Source organism: Odocoileus virginianus, chromosome 22 (genome assembly GCF_023699985.2).
Source record: "Odocoileus virginianus isolate 20LAN1187 ecotype Illinois chromosome 22, Ovbor_1.2, whole genome shotgun sequence".
In the NCBI taxonomy this organism is placed as follows: Eukaryota; Metazoa; Chordata; class Mammalia; order Artiodactyla; family Cervidae; genus Odocoileus; species Odocoileus virginianus.
Window position 1 is genome coordinate 1846155 of NC_069695.1, and position 19618 is coordinate 1865772.

At 49.8% G+C, this 19618-nt stretch overlaps 1 protein-coding gene across 3 annotated transcripts in view; it reads left to right on the top strand.

The window, feature by feature from the left end:
- The first annotated feature begins 8456 nt into the window (after positions 1–8456).
- The window catches only part of CCBE1 (collagen and calcium binding EGF domains 1), a 216359-nt gene continuing 205197 nt past the window's right edge, over positions 8457–19618 (top strand). The window contains exons 1-2 of one of the 3 annotated variants that reach the window (XM_070452442.1): positions 8457–8898; positions 9334–9414. In XM_070452442.1, the coding sequence (XP_070308543.1) occupies positions 8768–8898; positions 9334–9414 (212 nt within the window). In that variant the 5' untranslated portion in view covers positions 8457–8767. The remainder of the gene's footprint in view (positions 8899–9333; positions 9415–19618) is intronic. The other 2 variants (XM_070452441.1, XM_020893424.2) reach the window with 2 other exon arrangements.

Consider the following 19618-nt stretch of genomic DNA (forward strand, 5'->3'; position numbering starts at 1 on the left):
GGACGCACCTGAAGGAAGAGCCGAGGGACTTCGCTGCTGGTCCAGTGGCTCATCAGACGGGACATTTGCCTTCCAACGCAGGGCGTGTGGGTTCCATCCCTGGTTCGGGGACTAAGTTCCACACGCCTCCTGGCCAAAAAACCAAAATGTAGAATAGAAGCAATATTGTGATGAACTCAATAAAAAGAATTAAGAATGGTCCACATAAAAACATCTTAAAAAAAAAACGGATGAGCAGAGGAGCAGAAGGGAAATAACAGAGAGAGTCAAACGGGGACAGAAAGCGAAGGCTGGTGGGTGAGAGGATGGAATTGCAGTAACATGGCTGATGGAAGAGAAAACTGACACAGAAGGCAGAAAGCAGAGACGGGAGAGAAGAGGACCCCACGGAGGCCAGGGGCGAATGGCCGAGAAGGGCGCAGCCAGAGAGGCAGTCGGCTTCAAAGCGGGTCTTGGGGGCTCTAACGGTGGGTTACAGACGCGCGGGGTCAGACCCACGAGTCTCATATCAGGATGAGAGGACTCGAGAGCCAGATACATGGCCGGCTGCATGCACATGACTTTCAGCCTCATTATAACTATCCTGCAGATAAATGCTGGACCTGAAAGACAGTCTGAAAGCTTTCAACTCCCTTCCTGATGAATTATCAGGGCAGTCGTCAGCGATCACACCAAAGAAACGACACTAAACATTCACTCAGGTCCAAACATCACCCATCAGGCAGAAGGAAGACAAACAATTGCCCTGCTATACCCCAGACCCAAAGGGAGGTATTTGGATTCCGTGAACTTAAACCAAAGCAGCTCTTTTTATCTGACATTCCTTCAGGATTCCGTGTTGTTGGTAAAGATTAGGGTGGAAAAATGCAAGCCTGTGCTAATCTGAAATATCTACAAGCCAACAGCCTCTGAGGACTGTGTGTGGGAGGGGCGGGGGTAAGGGGTAGAGAGAGGGAGAGAGACTGAAAGATCCAGAATTATTCCAACTTTCGTCAGCAAACCTTGGTTGCCACTGTTTACTTTCCACTATTCTTTCTGAATCTCACAGAGTCAGTTTCCAGGTGGAAAGTGTTTCCATGGGACTATGCCGGACTCGGAGGTCTGTGAGGCATTTTGCCTAGGTATTCCTCTGGGGTAACCTACAAAAATAAGCCTCCCCCCACCGCAGTGTGTTGTTCTGACAGCCGAGTGCCCGAGTGTTCTAGGTTTGACAAAGGCCTGTCTCAGGTCCAGGGCTAGAATAGGAAGGATGGTTTGCAAACAAGCCAGAGCTCCAAGGTTTTGAAACCGGACCTCAATCCTCTCATGTCCCATTCCCATCTCCATGTGAATCAGGGGTGGGTAGGTCCAGTGGATAGAGCTCCGCGTTGCTGCAAGGAGAGCGGTCAGCCAGCACACTCAGGCGAGGACTCACAGGGTCAGCCGGCTGGCAGAGCTGTGGAGGAAGGATCGTGCCTGAACACAAACCACAGTCGAGTCTCAGGGTCACTGATCATCACAGTGGACTTTGGGCACTTCTGTGGCTTTAATGACATCCTTGAGCAAACATCCCAGATGTAGTCTGTCTCTTAGGAGAAAACTGCCCAGGTCCTTGCTTTTCCAAAGGGCAGTTTAGTGAAGTGTTAAGAGCATGGACCCTGGGGCTAAAAATGCCCCAATTCAAACCCAGCTCATTGCTCACAACTCAGTTCTTTAGGCCAGTGAATTAAAATCTCTCTCTCAGGGACTTCCCTGGGGGTCCAGTGGCTAAGACACCGTGGCCCAAGTGCAGGGGGCCCGGGTTCGATCCCTGGTCAGGGAACTGGATACCACATGCCGCAACTAAAGATCCTGCGGGCCACAACCAAGACCTAGCACAGCCAGATAAATAAATAAATGTTAACAGAAAAAGTATCTCAGCTGCTCACCCGTAAAAAGTAGATGATAATAGACTCAGCGACAGAGGATCACAATAAGGATTAGACGAGATAATACTTGCAGACTTTCTTTTTCTCTGGCCATGCTGTGCAGCGTGCAGGGTCTCAGTTCCCCACCAGGGGTCAAACCTGTGCCCCCTGCAGCAGGAGCCTGGAGTCCTAACCACTGGATAATACTTGTAAAGTGCTTTTAAAAATATCTGCAGGTACCAAGTGCTCAGTAAGTATTTGTTGTTACTCTTTGTGCCAACTTATTGGAAAAGGATCATTGTCCATTAAAAGCATGCAGGAATGTGTCTTCCTTGGTATTAGATCATGAAGAGGCCTCCATCTTGGTTAACAGATGTATCCCAGGTTCTGTTAGAATCTAATAACCTCTAATGAGAATGCTAAGATTTTTAGGCACCATATGGACTGCCTCATTTCTTTAAACAAAACGGCCCACCCAGAAGACTGCTGTCTCCTTAGGCAGGGGCCCTTTATGCTATTGCAAATGCTCCCAGCCTGACCCAGTTAGAAAAGTTCAACAGAAAACGATGCGGTCACACCGATGCATAGAGTTGAAGAGACTCTTCACACCACTCTAGAACTGACCACAGCTGGGTTTTAACTAGCCAGTTCCTGGAATACATTTACACCATGATTTGCTTTAAAATATATAAACATCAGACAGGCAGAGTATTCAGAAACACAACTGTTTTCTAAGGGGAAGTATGTGCATTCTAATTTCTAGCAACTGTTAATGGGCTTGACTCACCCAGGGCCTTACTCACCTCCTAAGAATCACTTAAAGCCCAGTGGTAGTGACAGCAATGTGAATCCTACTGCTTAGCTTAGTCTGCGCTGTGAAAGGAAGTCTCTCCTGTGAGTCATCCATCCATTTCCCAAAGTATCTTTTATGGAAAGTAAGTTAAATGTGACCGGGCGATGGTCCATCATAGCCGCACTCAAGTTTTCAAAGATAATTAAAGTAGTGTTTGCTTTCATTTATTATCTTCGATGCAACAGGCATGTTATAGATCTTCTTTACTCTTTTCAAAGATGCTGTGACTTGGAGGTTGTTGTTTCTAATTATTTATGGATAAACCGAATCCCAGAAAATTGCTCCGGATCATGAAGGTTTTAGTTTTTGAGCTGGATTTCAGATCTAGGTAAATCTGATTTTTCAGTCTAATTCCTTCCTCCTTCCAGTGCTATTTCTCTAAGTGTATTTTTTTGGGTGGGGGGGTTGCTGCAAGGCATGCAGGATTTTAGTTCCCTGACCGGGAATCGAACCCGTGCCCCCTGCAGTGGAAGCAGTCTTAACCACTGGTGTGCATGTCAGTCGTGCTAACTCTTTGTGATCCCATGACTGTAGCCCACCAGCCTCCTCTGTCCATGAGATTTCCCAGGCAAGAATACTGGAGTGGGTTGGCATTTCCTTATGCAGGGCATCTTCCCGACCCAGGGGTTGAAGCTGAGGCCCTTGCATCTCCCGGATTGGCAGGCAGATTCTTAACCACTGGACTGTCAGGGAACTTCCTCTAAGTCCATCTAAAAGGAGGGCGGTAAAGCCCACCTCACACCTGGAGGAAGGAATATTTTTAATTATAGCAACTGCCATGCTCTGCTACCATGGGTAATGCAATTATGTTTACTCCAACATAAAAGATAACCTTGACTCAAATCAGAAAACTTCTGTTAAAGCCAGCATGGCTATTACCTGTCGAATTGATATCATATTACTGAGCTATCTTCCAGTTCTTAATAAATACTAAATAAGTACCCTTACTCCTACAGTGGCACGGGATATAAAGAGAATATAAAGAGAGTTAGCGCTATGAAAATAAAGCAGAGAAGTTTGTAGGAATGGTTGATACTCCAAGGAGTCAGTTCAGAAATCCCGGGTTAATTCTAACACCATGTTCTCCAGCAGAGACTTCGTAGTGAGGGGCTAGTGGCTGTTCCTCTAATGCTGGACCCTTCCTCCTTGTTCATGCCTGTGGGGACCACAAGAGATGGGGACCCCTAGCCGCACATCCCGCCTTCCCCCATTTTCCCACAAGACGCTGCAGAATTGCTGGAGCTAGAACATTCTTCCCCTCCTAGAAACCCCAGGTTTGATCCTGCAGCTGTGACTGGTCAAGGAGACGGCCAACTCCTATAGTCTAGACACACTTCTTTGGAAGAAACCCCAGACAGAGACTCAGAGGGAGACTGAGCGTGTGTGTATTAGAACTTTCACGAACATGACACCCAAATCACATAGTTTTTCTGGATCTTTTTGAGACATTCGACCAAGTAACAAGAAGTTTCTCTCCCTTTAAAAAGATTTTGCCCATTTTTCTTTCAGCCACCTATAGGCATATAAGGCTACCCAATCTTTTAACATTACCTTTATTTCAGAGTTTGGCAAAAATTGTGTGATTCTGTCATAGACATAAGAATCAGATGTTTCTTCCTGTCTTGGGAGGAAATTCCAGAGACCAACAGCTTTAATAAAACTTTCAGAATTTGGACAAGTTAAAATGAAGGCAGACTAGGTGCAAAGATGGTGTACACACCCCAAAACCAGGGCTTGAAAGCCCTTTGACTGTGTGGGCATGTTTGAGGCTTCTTGCCTTGAGCGTGTCCTCACAATGGCTCGGAGACCGGGGCGCTTTAATACTCCTCAAGGGGTAACTAGAATTCCCTCAGTGGACCTGGCCGTATGTCAATCAAAACTGAAACTGAAGGAAGGTGCCAGGGCGACCTGCTTATTCCAGGGGTATGTGTGTGTCATTCAGAGGTCTGAGTGCACGCTGCCCTGTGCGTGCTGCGTCTTGCTTCTCTGAAAACACCTCTAGATGACTACTGCTGTCTTCCAAGCAGACCAACAGGAAAGGCCTGTGAATCTTTGTTTGAGCCATTTATAGCTTTTTCCATGATGGCTACCTTGAAGCTTGTAACTGATCAGGTAATTATCCTGAACTGAATTTGAGACTCTGAGAACTGATTTGTGAATAGCTCTATTTTTAAAAAAAATATTTATTTTCGGCTGCATTGGGTCTTAGTTTTGGCACACGGGCTTCTCTTGATTGTGGCCCAACACGTGGTCTCTGTAGACTGTGGCACGCTCTCTCTAGTTGAGGCCTGCAGGCTTTCAGACCCCCAACCAGGGATGGAACCTGTGTCCCCCGCATCGCAAGGAGGATTATTAACCACTGGATCATCACTGAAGTCCTGCTTTAAACACAGCGTAGGAATTACACAATCCTGCAAACTAAACATCACTTCAGCTTCATTTTATTTCGCTCCCCTGATTTCCCCTTTGCCCTGATTGCTTTATCTAATCTGCTCCACATCATTTGTTGTTGCTTAGTAAGTTGTATCCAACTCTTTTGCAACTCCATGGACTGCAGTCCGCCAGGCTCCTCTGTCCATGGGGTTTCCCAGGCAAGAACACTGGAGTGGGTTGCCATGCCCATTTGACAGCTAGATTAAAGACAGAAGATCTTAAAAGTTCTCATCACAAGAAAAAAAAAAATGGTACCTTTGTGTGGTGATGGATGTTAACTGGACTTTTTGCAGTTATCATTTTGCTATAGCTAACGTACTGAATCACGCCGTACACCTGAAACTAATGTATTATATGTCCATTTGCCTCAGTTGAAAAAACGAAAGTTAAAAATGTTTAAAAATGAGTGGAAGAAGCCATGGTTCTTATTTCAAAGGATGCTCCCTGCCCAGCGGCCTAGTTTTTTTCCTTTTCTTGCTTCACTTTGCTCATGTATGCTGGCCCTTGTATTCTCTCCAGCCAGTCATCCCCTCCCCCGGACAGCACTCAGAAGCCCTTCTGGTCCACCGGCGAGTGGAGCTTACAGCGCAGTCTGCATCAAAGCCCTTGGCACAGCCCCGCATCCCGAGGACATGGTAAATTGTATAACTATCCGCTCTCTGCTGTGTTTCAGGGAAGCTGACAGGTCTATATGGGAAACATCACAGAGAGTGGTATGCTGAAAAGTTAACAGTTGTACACAGCCTCCCATGAGGAGCCCCGAGGTCTGCATCATTAATCTTTATAACACTCCCATGAGAGAGGCAGGAGGTGCGTCCTCTCAGCCCACGTTTCAGAAGTGAGGGAACGGGGCACATCAGTGGGGGAGATGAGTTAGGGTATCAGCAGGGAAAAGCCCAAGCCCCTGGAGGTCTCTGCCACACTCAGCTGAGGTCTGACATCTCCCATGCAGGCTGCAGCCTGAGCTAACGCAGGTTTTGTCTTTAACAGGCGTGTTTAACTTTTCGGGGGACTGGAATGCATCCAGGACATCCACATCTCTTTCCACTCTGCTGTGCTTTCCAGCCTAGCCCCCCAAGAAACATCTTATGCGGTCCGTAGCTCCAGTGGATTCAAATACCAAGTCTCCAGGCCAAGGTTTTCAAAACGGCTCTGCTCCAGCTCCCCTCTTCCAGACACACCCCCTGGACACCCCGCCTCAGGGTTTCTTCCGCAGGCAAGCCTGGCCTGTGTGCCGGACCCCAGCACATCCTTGGAAACCTCCTTTTCATCCGGGCTCAGTGGCAGGGCTGAAAACAAGGAGGCCTCAAAGTCAGCTCCTCGACTCCCAGATGGACTCCTCCCAAACCAACAGACTTGATTTTGCTTTTATCATCTACAGCCTGAATTACTGTCTCGGGAAGGCTCCCTGTCCCCATATGTGGCTTATTAACTATTTAATGAGATAACTGATGAAGAATCTCCTTTACCATTCTCTATTACTTGTAGAACTAACGTCCACAATTACAACAGTAGAAAAGCAAAATGAATAGAGAGGAGAAAAAGACAGCCAGATGTAAAATTAGAGTAATAGGTAAGAAAATAAAAATAGACCCTCCTCAGAATGGCCTCTAAAGTGACACAAAGTTTACAACCTCTCAGATGGGTTTCTTTTTCAAGAGCTTAGAGGGGTATCTCTAGGGTATCCCCTAGGATCTTCAGGAACTCAAACAGCTTTTGTGAAATAAACTCCTATTTATCTAAAAGCAGAAAGTTAAAAAGTTAAAACTGAAAATCCTGTGTAATATAATCATTTAGGTTCAAAATGAGAACAGTTAATGTCTACTGAGCACTCAATATGTACACCAGCCACTGTGAAAATGTGTCATATGCATTACCTTATTCATTATTCTTAAATACTTATAGGGAGTTTTGTCCATTTTACAGATGAGAAAACTGAGTTTCAGAAAGGTCACTGGCCCTGGAAGCCAGGCACCCTGGGTTTGAATCTGGTCTTTTTCTTTCTTTCTGACTTTTGATGGTCATTGTTAGGTTGTACAAGTTTCTGCCGTGTCTCCTGACCATGTGAAAATTCACTTCTTTTGTCTGATTTCAAATCAAGCCTGATTTGTGCTCTGCCATGCCTGTGTAAGTTTTGCAGGAAAAAAAAAAAACCCACCTCACTGAAGCTGGACTCCTAGTTTCAAGGGATATGGTATCAAATAAAGTCATAAACGTGAAAAAAACCTTTGGAAAATATAAAAACACTCTACAGAACAATGAGGATACCACTGCTTTGAAAAATGTCAGGCACGCAGGGTGATTCTCAGTGGCCCAGAATATTTTGAATCAAAACGCCTGCTCGGCTAACCCATGAGGACCCTAGTAACCTGATCAAGGGGTGTTTTCTCCTCCTCAGGAAAGCTGAAGAAACCACGGGTTTTTTAGAGGCTGGGCATTACAACCTGGAGCTCCGGCAGCTGGTTTCTGGGCTTGCTCAGCGGGGCACGGTTATGTCAGGAGTTACTCTTTAACAGGCAGGCACGGAAACGCCGAATGGGCAACCAAGTGTGAAGATGCAGAGGCCTACCAGTTACCCGTGGGTCACCACCAGCTGACCCGATTAACGGCCCGCAGCCCGGGTTTCAGGAGACCCCTTAATAGCCTTGTGTTAACCAGCCGGCCGCAGGCCCCTTCACGGTCTCACCTGATCTTCCAGGAGCTTCCAGCTCTCACCTGTGTGCGTGGTGTGAAACAGCATTAAAGAGGGCTTTTTAAAAATTAATTTATTTAATTGGAGGCTAATTACAATATTGTGGTGGTTTTGCCACACATCAACATGAACCGCCACGGGTGTACATGTGTCCCCCATCCCTCTGGCTTGTCCCAGAGCACCGGCTTTGAATGTCCTGCTTCATGCATCGAACTTGGGCTGGTCATCTATTCCACAGTCCTCGGAAAGGGCTGACCAGAGCTCATTACCTGTTTGGCCAGAGGGCTAAGGGACTGGAAACAGACACGCTCTAGTTTCAGGTCTGGGGCTGCCCTCACCTCCTTCGTCCTCCCTTCTACGAAGGAGATTAGGGGGAAAGGGGGCGGGCAGTGTAGACGCTCGAGGGGCGGGTGGGGGGAGGCAAAACACGGGCCTGACCCGCGTCCTTGGAAGCCAGCCCACTACGGAAAGGAGGCGTGTAAAGCCCTCTGCCCCCCGCCTCCTCCTCCGCCCCGGCTCTGCGACCCCGGGGTAAAATGCCAGCGGCCGCCCGCGCTCCGCACGCCGCGCGCGGCGCCCAGCGGAGGAAGGGGCCGGCGGGGAGGGCGCCGCCCAGAGCCGAGCGGAGCGCGTCCGTCTGTCCGGCGTGAGCCTCGGGAGCGACACCTCCCGGACCCCCGCGGGCCCCGCGTCCCCGCCCCGCTGGCGCTCCTGCGCCCCAGCCCCGAGCCCGACCCCCTAGCCGCCCCGAGCCCCCTAGCCCTGCGCGGCGCGCAGGTGGCTCCGACGCCCCCGGCCTCGGGCGCCCCCCGCCGGGCACAGGCAGGCGGCGGCGCACGCGGAGGAGCCGGGCGCAGGGCTGGAGAGGCGGCCGGCGCCGCCAAGAAGCCGCGAGCGTCCCCGATGGTGCCGCCGCTTCCAAGCCGGGCAGGGGCGGCGAGGGGCCAGCTGGGCAGGAGCCTGGGTCCGCTGCTGCTGCTCCTGGCGCTGGGACACGCGTGGAGCTACCGAGAGGAGCCGGGCGACGGCGACAGGTTCGCGCTGCGGGTCCCTGCTGCGTGCGCGCCGACTCTCGGGGCGCAGGCGGTACCCTCTCCCCAGACCATCCCGCCGGTGCCCCGCGCGCTCTCGGTTTCCCCCGGCGCTTACCTCTCCTGAGCGAAGGAAAGCTTCGCAGACTCCGGGGTAGAAGCCTCTTTCGCGCGCATACCCCGGGCTCTCGCATTCGCGGCTCGGTGACACCGCGCGCCGCCCTCCTGCCGCCTTCGGTGTCCCGTGTCTGCACCTCTTCTCTTTCTTGGGGGCCGGGTTCGCTTCGTGGGACCCTCGCCGGGCCCGGGCCTCGGGGTCTTCCCTGCGTCCGCGCTCAGAGACCGGCGCCGCCTCGGCGCGCGGGACGCGGATGCCCGGCGCGCACTGGCCCCCGCTCTCGTGCGGAGCGGCCAACCAAGTTCCCCTAACTTTTTCAGAGAAATCTGCTCGGAAAACAACATCGCCACGACGAAGTATCCGTGTCTGAAGCCTTCGGGGGAGCTCACCACGTGCTACAGGTAAGCCCCGGGGCTCGGCTGGCCCGGCAGGCGCGCGCCCGGGCCGGTCGGGGAGGCGGCGCCCGCTGGAGGGGCCTGGAGGCGCGCTCGGGGACCGCGGCCCCCGCGGGGGTGCTCCGTCCTCTCCGGTGCAAACTTTTTTTCCTTGTGCGTGTGGTTTCTGAGCCGGAGCAACCACAGGCAACTGAGTGTCCACACCTGGAGTTCGTGCTCTCAGAACCCGAGGGCGGTGGTTTTCCGCTCCCCGGGATGCTGGCGTGGTGGTTGGAGAAAAGTCGCCAGTTTCATGAAGAAAGGGCATGGGACTGTGGGGTAAGCGGTGCGGCAGAGGCAGGATGAGTGACTGCGCTTGCGTTTTGTTTTAAGCGTATAAAGTCAACAAGGAAATCCTTAGTCCTTGGCTGTGAGTTGACCTTCTGCCGGGACAGAGTGTAACTTTGTCACGGCCTCTGTGCGGGCGGTGGATAAGGTTGTTCCGTAAAAGCCAAAAGCGTCAAGATCCTTGAGCCACAGAAGAGGATCCTTCTTCCTGAAAATTCGGTCCGTGTATCACCTGGGTGCTTGTTAAAAGCAAATGTGATGAGATCCAGGGCGTCTGATAGGAAAACTGCCCCCAGGTGGCTTGATTCCCAGCGAGGGGAGTCAGTGTTCCCTGCGTGCAGCTCTCTGAACTTGAGGGACGGTTCGTTGTCACCATAGGTGACCACAGGCCCTGCCCCCCTGTCTTCACCAGAAGGAGGCCGCACCCACGAAGACTTGTGAGTTGCCTGCGTTTTAAAGGTATGCTGTTTGAGGTCCAGGGATCACACACTCCCAGCAGACTCCATCTCGGGGAATCCTGCTCTGTCTAGGTGCCAGAATCAATCCTGGGCAGTACAAGGTAACAGGGTAATCCTCAAAGTGAACCTGAAAGAGAAGGAAGTCACCCTAATGATGTGGTCTCACCTGTAAAAAGCTGCATATGCTCTAAGGCCCAGGTGTGAGTGGTTTCAGGGCTGGTCAATTTAGAGGTACCAAAGCACCGCCAGTTACATCCCAGACCACACTTTAGAAATCTGTTGTCAACAGAATGACAGTGATGACTTCAGGCAGGCAACGGTCCTGTGAATCCTTGGGAAGGGATTCTTTGAACCATGGATGGTAAACACTGAATAGAAATGTGAGTTAGTAGGGAGGACTGGAGTGTGGTTCAGTTGGCAGGTAAAATCTTGGAGAAGTTAGCGGGGTAAGCAAGGTCTACCCAGCTGGGCTTCTGACCTGGTGGTGGCAGCTTCAGGATTCTGCCTGGCTCCAGCCCTGCGTTTCATCCGCACTGTTTTTTAGGACTCATTTCCCCCCATCACCACAGCATAAAACCTCTGATTTAACATGGATCGTGCCCCTGAGATGGTTTGCTCATTATTTGGTCCCTGAAAGTCAGGCTGCCCATAAGTCAATGACAGTTACAGAATGCATGTCCAATTTTCAGAAGCAATGAGAGCCCGAATAGCCTTCTAAGCTGATTTCATTCGTTACGCTGTTACTATCATTCCCACCCCCCCTCCCCGCCCCGAAACTTTTAAAAACTGTTTTTTCCTACACTGAGACTCTACAGGAGACATGAGCAGTGTCTTGATGTGTTTTCACTAACCACTACTCAAACGGCTTATGAGAGCTAACAAAAAGGGTATCTTCCTAGGAGAAAAGAGCTTGGAGGGATGGGAGGTATTTTCAGCTAGAGAAGATGGTGCCTGTGATTATTGTCTCTCTGGTTTTCCTCTCAGAGTTCTGAGTGTACTTCACTGACTTTATGCGACTTCCATAGTTCAGTAACTTCCTGGAGACAGTCAGCTGGCAGCTGCTGTCCCTGTTTTGAACCCTGAGGATGGAGGGACGCCGTATGCTGGTTGGTTTGTGAATCCTGTCGCCTTGGCCCTGGAGGCCCTTGCTTCTCCCGGCGTGGTCTGGAAATTGGCACAGGCGTCATCTGGGAGCTTGTATTGTCTTGGGGCCCTGCCCAGCCCTCCCGATCCAGAACTTGCATGTTAATGAGATGTGCATGAAGGCTTGAAGGGCTGCCATGGAAACCAGTGTCTCAACATGAGTCACGGTGCAGGCCCACTTGGACAGAGCCTCAGGAGCTCAGAGGCCTCCACAGTTGAGCGGGTAGTTAGTCCTTCTACCACACTGACATAAAACCAGAGAAAGAGCCAGCCTTCCAGGAAGCTGGACTCATCAACTGTTGGATGACCCTTAATCAAGCTGAGGGAAGTGTGTCTGACTGCAGAGAATCCCAGTTTTAATAGAAGTCTCTTGTGAAAGGATTTTTGCACAAGAGAATGGATCCCAGAAGTCACTCCTGAATTGTAGAAAGTGATTTTTTTAACACTGACTTTTGAAAAATCGTTGGCATGGAGGATGAGTTTAATATTAAATAAGTAAACAAATATGGTAGATGTGGGTTATAAATCTGATCTACCATTATTCCTGAAAGTATATGGAGACTTAAGTGTCATAATATGGGTAAGAGAAAGATGGGGTGGGAATAATATTTGTCCTGGACCCCACCACTACCTGCGTACAACTGTTTTCCATGGTTTTACCTAAGCAGCATCTTTCCACTTTATATTAAAGGACAGTTGGAGGACTTACTGTATATTCAGCACAGTCCTTGCACTTTATGTACACATAGCTCTAATTGCTCAAGCCACTCTGTAGCATGTGGGTGTCTGTTTTGCAGAGGGAACTGAAGCTCTGGGATTTAGTCCACTTGCCCAGAGTTGCAAAGTTAACACACGTGCCAGCCCAGGTTTGTCTGACTTCAAAGCCTGGGACCTTTTATCACCCTGGAGGTGTCTACAGATGAGCCTGAACTTCCAGATCTGAGATCTAAGTAAGTAAGGAAGACTATAAATTTAAATAGATACAAACTCAAGACAAGCAGTTGGTAATGCCAGCATCCGCCGTGACCACAGTGGTTTTGTGAGTTGCCATGGCCCTTGATCTATCTCAAACAGTTGACTTTATGTTATCATATTATGCACAGAATTGGTTTATGCATAGAGAGTTTTCCTCCCCTGTAGGGTTTCTTTCATCTTGATCACAGTCTCTGTCTCCAGAGACTCCGCACCACCGTGCTTTGAGCCAAGTCCCTGAAGTTGATGAAATGCTGAATGAGTGCCTTTGGCAGCTTAAAGGACACATTCGCTCAGTGTTATAATCTGACATACGGTAGAGCATATCTTTTACCAGTAGTTAAGATTTTACAGTTTGTGTGACTTATCTAGGCTCTAAATTTATTTTACCCAAGCATATAAAGTTATCATGGCATTTACCCTCTTGTGGCTAATAGTTTTTTCCTGTTCCCAAACCATGTAATGATTGAACAAAATGTTTGGGTTTACTTTTTGTTATTTAGTTGCTAAGTCATGTCTGACTCTCTTCACTCCATAGCCCTCCAGGCTCTTCTGTCCACAGGATTTCCCAGGCAAGAATACCAGAGTGGGTTGCCTTTACCTTCTCCAGGGGGGTCTTCCTGGAACAGGGCTCAAACCTGGGTCTCCTGCATTGGCAGGTGGATACTTTTTACAGCTGAGCCACTGGGTCTCATCAGTAAAATGACATGTTAAGGGATTTTTTAAAACCAGAAAATACATTTGAGTGTAGGACACATCAAGACATCAACTGGAGTTTGTATCCAATAAGCATGCTAGTTAAGTCTTTGGATACATGAGCCAGTTAAGGATTTGAGCATCTAATATGTGCTTAAAATAGTCCTAGAAAACCCTTGAGCAGTCTCTGGTCAAGTTTTGCAGAATTGAATTTTCGACCAAGGACTCTCACTGTAACCAGTATACAGTGTACATGACTGAGTTCAGAGTTGTGTGGTTTTAGATTATCAGTGATGGGGGAAGAGATCAGAAGCATCTAGGAATGGCTTTACAGACTTGGTTGTTTTTAAGTGATTTTTTTTTTTTAACAGAAGGGTTTGTGTTTATTGCATTTGCTCTGATCCTCAGCTGTGTGGTTCACGGACCTCCCGTGGAGGCCCTCAGCTCTATTAGCCCTGTCAGTGGTGCCTCATTAGGGTCACGTTCCCGTGGGAAATAATGACACTGGGATGTGAAAACTCCCACTTCAAGATAATGCAGTAGCATTGCCAAATCCTGTTAGCATATGGAAGTTAGCATGCTATTTCTGCAAATGTGTTTACTTGGAAATTGGAGAGCAAGAAGGTCACTTCATTAGAGCAGCAATATTCAGACAGAGAGCCCGGGACTCTAGCTAACGCTCTGTTGGAGACAAGGCTGGAGAATATCCTCTCTGCCAAGTCTCTGAGTTCCTACACAGGGCTTTGATTGTGTCAAACATGCATAGTATAAAAAACTCCATGCCCCGGTTTGAATTCAGGCTCTCCTGCTCGTTCTATAACCTTGAGCATTCCCTAGTCTCTGTTTTCGTTTTCTGCTTGGAATACGTGAGGACCGTGTTAGCACTGGAGTGACAAGGTTACAGGGAAGATGGCCTGATGCACGCAGGCCGCCCTCGACGGTCAGCGCCCCTCAGGCTCCCCGTGTCTCCCCTCATCCTGCGCCCTGAGTGCACGTACTGAGCGCTCAGCGGACATCTGCTGAGTTTTGAACTTGACAGTCGAAATTTTTGAAAGAGCAAATTCAGACCAGAGCCAGAAGCCCTGAGGGTGTTTATGCAGCACACGTCAGCTGTTTTTAGATGCTTTTCCAAATGTAGGCTAGCCCAGAAGTCTAAGGCCTTGGGAAAATTACAGAAAGGTTATCTTTTGCTTCCTCCCTCCTACCTGACTACACAATGTCCTCTATTCCTGTAACTATGAGAGCAGGCGGCAGGCGTAGCTACCCCTGTTTTAGAGGCGCGTAGAGGCTTGCTGTCTGTCCAGGGTCATGAAGGGACTTATTGGCAGAGACGGGGTTCTCAGCTCCTCAGCCCAGTTCTGGTCTCTGCCTGCTGCCTCCCCTCCTGTGGCCCGAATAGCTCAGGGCCAGCTCCGAGGGCGGCTCTGAGCAACTGTTGGCTTAATCAGGGCTCGTGGGCCCCCTTGGAAAGAGCACTTGTGTCTTTCTGACGACCGTCTGTATTCCTACCATAAGGAGGAAGCGGTCCCGGTGTCGTGAAGAGCGGAGCGGGGGACAGGTGGGCTGCTTCGTGCCAAGCCGCCCGAGTCGCAGCTGTGTTGGAGGGCGCCTCTTGCTCCTGCTGGCTGGTTAGCTTGCGAAGCCCCTGAGTCATCTGTCCTCTCATTCACGACTGTAGCCTCAGAGGCTAGGCCTCAGCCTGGACGGCGCCCGTGAGCATTGTCTGCGTGCATACGAGTGGGCCAATGTCAGTGTTGCCAGTAAACACGTGTGACCTGTCTGTTAGGTCTTCCCGGAACTGCTGTTGCTATCAGAGTATGTCTTCTTTTCTAGCTCTTTTTTTGTTTTCCTCCTAGAAACCGGATTACTTGCCCCTCTGAGATGCTGCCGTTTACATGAGTTCCCGCCTTGACCTGCTTCCCTTTAGTTGCAGATGTGTTACAGGAGCTGACTCGGGCAGGCCTAGCTCACTCTGTGAGCTTGCTACTCTGACAATGGCTGAGGAGGACCTGGGCAGCTCCGCCTGGCATGATGCCCGCGGACGCTGGTTGGGAAGCGGTGCTGGGTCACAGCTTTATGGGGGATCTCCCTCCCACTCCTGTTGTTTAGCTTGAGCAGCTGTCCGAGGAGGGTAGGGGGCATGGTGGAGGATGTTGGCCCAGGCAAGCTTCTGTCTCACTTTTCACTCATTCTCTGTGGAACAAGACAAGACGATAGGAAAGAGCTGACCACTGAACTGACCTCGAAAGGCCTGTGGTCACCGGCGTCCTTCGGGACCGGGTGTTACTGTCTGTCCTGAGAGTTGTTGATGCCTAACTTTCTAGGTTCACTTCAGTTCATCTTTTCTAAGTGAAGCTGGGAGATGGGTGCACCCAGAAAAAGCAAGGACTCTTTCTTCTAGAACACTCCGTCTTCTCAGGTGGTACTTCCCTTTCAGTCAGCGGTTTAAGTGTCAGCCACACAGCTTCTGCAAATTTAACTACCCTCCTGCGTGATGGGACCCGCGCTGCTTCAGTGCATCAGAGGAGCTGCCTGATCCAGGCCACGGCTGACTGTCGGGAGAACCAAGGTCTCCGCGCAGTCTGTTTGCTCTTTTTTTTTTTTTTAGTTTATTGCTTTTTATTTGGAGGATGAAAAGGTAATCAGCTGTACCATCTGCAGCTTCTCTCCAGCCAGGTTCTTTTCTGTAAAGTCATTGACCAGTTTCAAAGTTTTACCAACAATTTCGTTCACTTATTCAGAGCTTACTATGTGCCAAGCACTTAAAATATGTATGTGGTATATAAACATGAGTTTTTACTCTGAAAAAAAATATATATGTGAATAAGGCAGGAAAACACCCCCAAAATCTCTGCCCTCATGGAATGCATGGATTTTAATTCCATTTATTCAGTAAAGGGATTTCGAGCTAAGGATGTCCTTGGGGACGTTTACAAGATGATTATCTTTGGCTCACAACCAATGTCACATTTGGGGAGCTAAAAGCTTAATTTCCTGTGGCCCAGCTGTATTCTTTCAGCAAGAGAAGCCCCACAGCTCCAGGCCAGGGACCCGAGAAGCTGGGGATAGTGGTAATGTGTTTTTTTTTTTCCTGCTAGCAGGAAAAATAGCACGTGCCACAAGTCCCTTGCTTCTAAGAATTATTGGAATGTAAAGCATTACAGACAGAAAGTGAATTCTCTGGCCGTGTCCTGCGAGGCAGCATCAGAGTTGACCACCTAGGAACGGAGAGCTCGTAGGGACCCAGTTCACCTCAGCAGGGTCGCCTGATATTTTCCAGCAGTGACTTTAAGCAGAGTGTTAAGAGAAGGCCAACCCCTCCTGCAGTCCTGACTCTCCTAATAATACAGCCCAGGTCTATGTTCATAAATGTTTCTAAACCTTCTGGACAGTCTGTTTTCGGCCTATAGAGGACAGAGCCACGTTACGTCCACATGTTTAATTTCAAGCAAAGGACAGGCTGCCCTGGTGGCTCAGTGGTAGAGAATCCGCCTGCAATGCAGGAGTCTTAGGTTCTGTCCCTGGGTGGGGAAGATCCCCTGGAGAAGGAGATGGCAACCCACTCCAGTATTCTGGCCTGGAGAATCCCATGGACAGAGGAGCCTGGCGGGCTGCAGTCCGTGGGGTCGCAGAGAGTCGGACACGAATTAGTGACTGAACCACCACCACCCAGCAGCGGACATCTTTCCTGCTTCGAGGTGTGATCCGTGTGAGTCAAAGGCAGGCGTCCGAGTTTGGAAGGACGGATGTGTTGCCTCCTCGTTCGGGGTGTTAGAACGTGAATAGGTCATCTTTCCGCGCCCTTTGTGATTTCAGAGACTTGAGCCACATCCCTTCCAGCCTTATCCTTTCTCCGCCTTTACACCGCTTGCCCACTGCCCTGGGAGTTTCCCTGGCATTCGCCCCTGCTGGAGTGAGGCCCTCATTCCTAGTCCTCTGGGAATGCCAGGGGCATCTGTCAGCCCAATGGCTGCTGCTGCGGAGAGCTGGTGGGAAGCCGGAGGGCCCTCTGCATGGGGATCTGGCTCTGGAAATTTGGTATAAAGCAGGGATTGGTCTTTATGCAACCCACAATCTGAGAATGTATTTTACCTTTTTATAGAAAAAAAATTCTGGCAACGCTGGACCCTCACTGCCACGAGGGCTTTCTCTAGATGCGGTGAGCGGGGTCTCCTCTCCAGTTGAGATGTGCAGGCTTCCCCCTGCGGTGGCTTCTTTTGTTGCTGAGCGTGGGCTCTGGGCACGCAGGCTCATTAGTCGTGGGGCATTGGCCTAGGGTCTTCCCGGCAGGTGGAGTCTTCCCAGACCAGGGTTTGAACCCACGTCCCCTGCATCGGCAGGCAGAGGATTCTTAACCAGTTGTCCACTCGGGATGTCCCTTATGTTTTTGAAAGGGTTACACTAAGCAACAGACCTTACTTAGCCCCACATCTCAGATATTTACCGTCTGGCCCTTCTCCAAGAAAAGCCTGCTGACTTCTGAAGAGCCATCTTAATGCCAAGATGGGAGTGGGTTTCTCCATTCGCCTGTGACCTTGCCCACAGGTCTGTGTCCTCAAGGAGGTCATCTTGGAGACGTTTAGGCAGCTTCATCTTTGGGGCCTGCACTTTTGTGTGGCCATATTTTATTGTATCTGGTCTCTGGCCTGAGTGGTTTTGATTGTGACTTGGTTTCCTGATCTTGAGGAATCAATCATAGCTATTGTTGAGCTGGAACTTTATCTCCAGTCATCTTCCCTTAAATGATTCTCTAAGTGACTGTGACTTGTCAGAAGCTGGTTTTACTGCAAGTAGTTCAGCTAACTTACTGCCGCTTGTCTGCGTGTTCCCAAGTCTGGCCTTCCTCTGCCAGCTGAGTAATCCCTGGGTTGCCTTGGCGGATGGCCCGCCGCCCCTAATTCCATACTTTGCTAATTCGCTGCTTGCATATTCATCGTCACATGCTTTGACTCAGAGCCAGCTCTCCATAAACTTGTGAGCTTGGAATTTCTACAGCACAAAATGGCACATTCAAAAATCAAATGATGGTGTATGTATTTGGGTGAGGGACACACACCTAGAGGGACCTGGGGGATAGTCATGCTCGATGGTGAGTACCCTCAGTCATGGTTGCAACATCCCACTTTTCCCTTTATGGCTGGAAAGCATCAGAGCGTAGCTCCGTCGCACTGTGCACAACATCGGTGATTAAACTGCTGAACTTAAACTCTGAACCGCCTTTTAACAGTGCCACGTCTTTGATTCCATAAAGATCACGGAGACGCCTAGAGAGGGATGCCTTTGGACATCGAGTGTGGGGGAAGAAGGAAAGAACTGTTGAAAGGGAATGTTCTGAGCGAGGGGAGCAGGACCTCTGAGGGTATTTTGGAGAAAGGGGAGGAGGAAAATGTTGGCATGCCTCGCCTGACATGTTAGGAAAGTAAAAAGTGCTATGCGGTGGAGGAAAGAGGAAAACTCCAGGCATAAACACTTGATCAGGAGAGTATCCCGTGAGATGAAGTCAGCAGAGAAAAAGGTGTTTCTCAGATGCAGCCCGCAGCGGTGCAGGGGGGTTGGGGCACTCTCCGGTCGTGATAAACGCGTTCTGTGTCCCGATTGTCTTACACAGCTGCCTACATTCGGGGCATCTCCTTACACTGGCACTTAAAATAGATGAATCTTATCTGATGTAATTATTCCTCAATAAGGGCTTCCCAGCTGGCTCAGTGGTGATGGATCCGCCTGCAATGCAGGAGACCCAGGTTCGATCCCTGGGTCGGGAAGATCCCCTGGAGGAGGCATGGCAACCCACCCCAGTGTTCTTGCTGGAGAATCCCAGGGACAGGGGAGCCCGGTGGGCACAGTCCATGGGGTCGCAAAGAGTCAGACATGACTTAGTGACCAAACAACAACAATTTCTCACAACTAATTTTTATGTGTTTACTTAAAAAGTTAGTTTCTGTGACATTGGATTTTTCCTATACATCAAGTATCTAAATAAGTTATATTTTTTAGTCACTGGAAAAAAAAATGCTTCTCTTGAAGTCACGTGGGAGCCTGTGACCTTGGTAACCAGCCATTTTAACTGACTCAGCTGAACATAGTTAAACGAAAGGCAAGCTAAGCTTTAAATGTCGACAGATTGATGAATGCCGTTTCCACAGCGTCCTGCTTTTGTTCAGTGCGATTCCTTCCGAGGCTGCTGCTGCTGCTAAGTCACACCAGTCGTGTCCGACTCTGTGCGACCCCACAGACGGCAGCCCACCAGACTCCGCCGTCCCTGGGATTCTCCAGGCAAGAACACTGGAGTGGGCTGCCATTTCCTTCTCCAATGCGTGAGAGTGAAGAGTGAAAAGTGAAAGTGAAGTCACTCAGTCGTGTCCGACTCTCTGCGACCCCGTGGACTGCAGCCTACCAGGCTCCTCCGTCCATGGGACTTTCCAGGCAAGAGTACTGGAGTGGGCTGCCATTGCCTGCTCCGCCTTCTGAGGCTGGAGCCCATCTAAGCGGCGGCGCGGGGACCCGGCCTCGACTTTCCTTCCAGCTGTCCCTTCTCCCTGCTTCCCTTGGCATCACTCGCGGTAACGCGTCCATGTTTCACTCTGGAATTTCCCTCTAGTGAAATGGCTCACAGC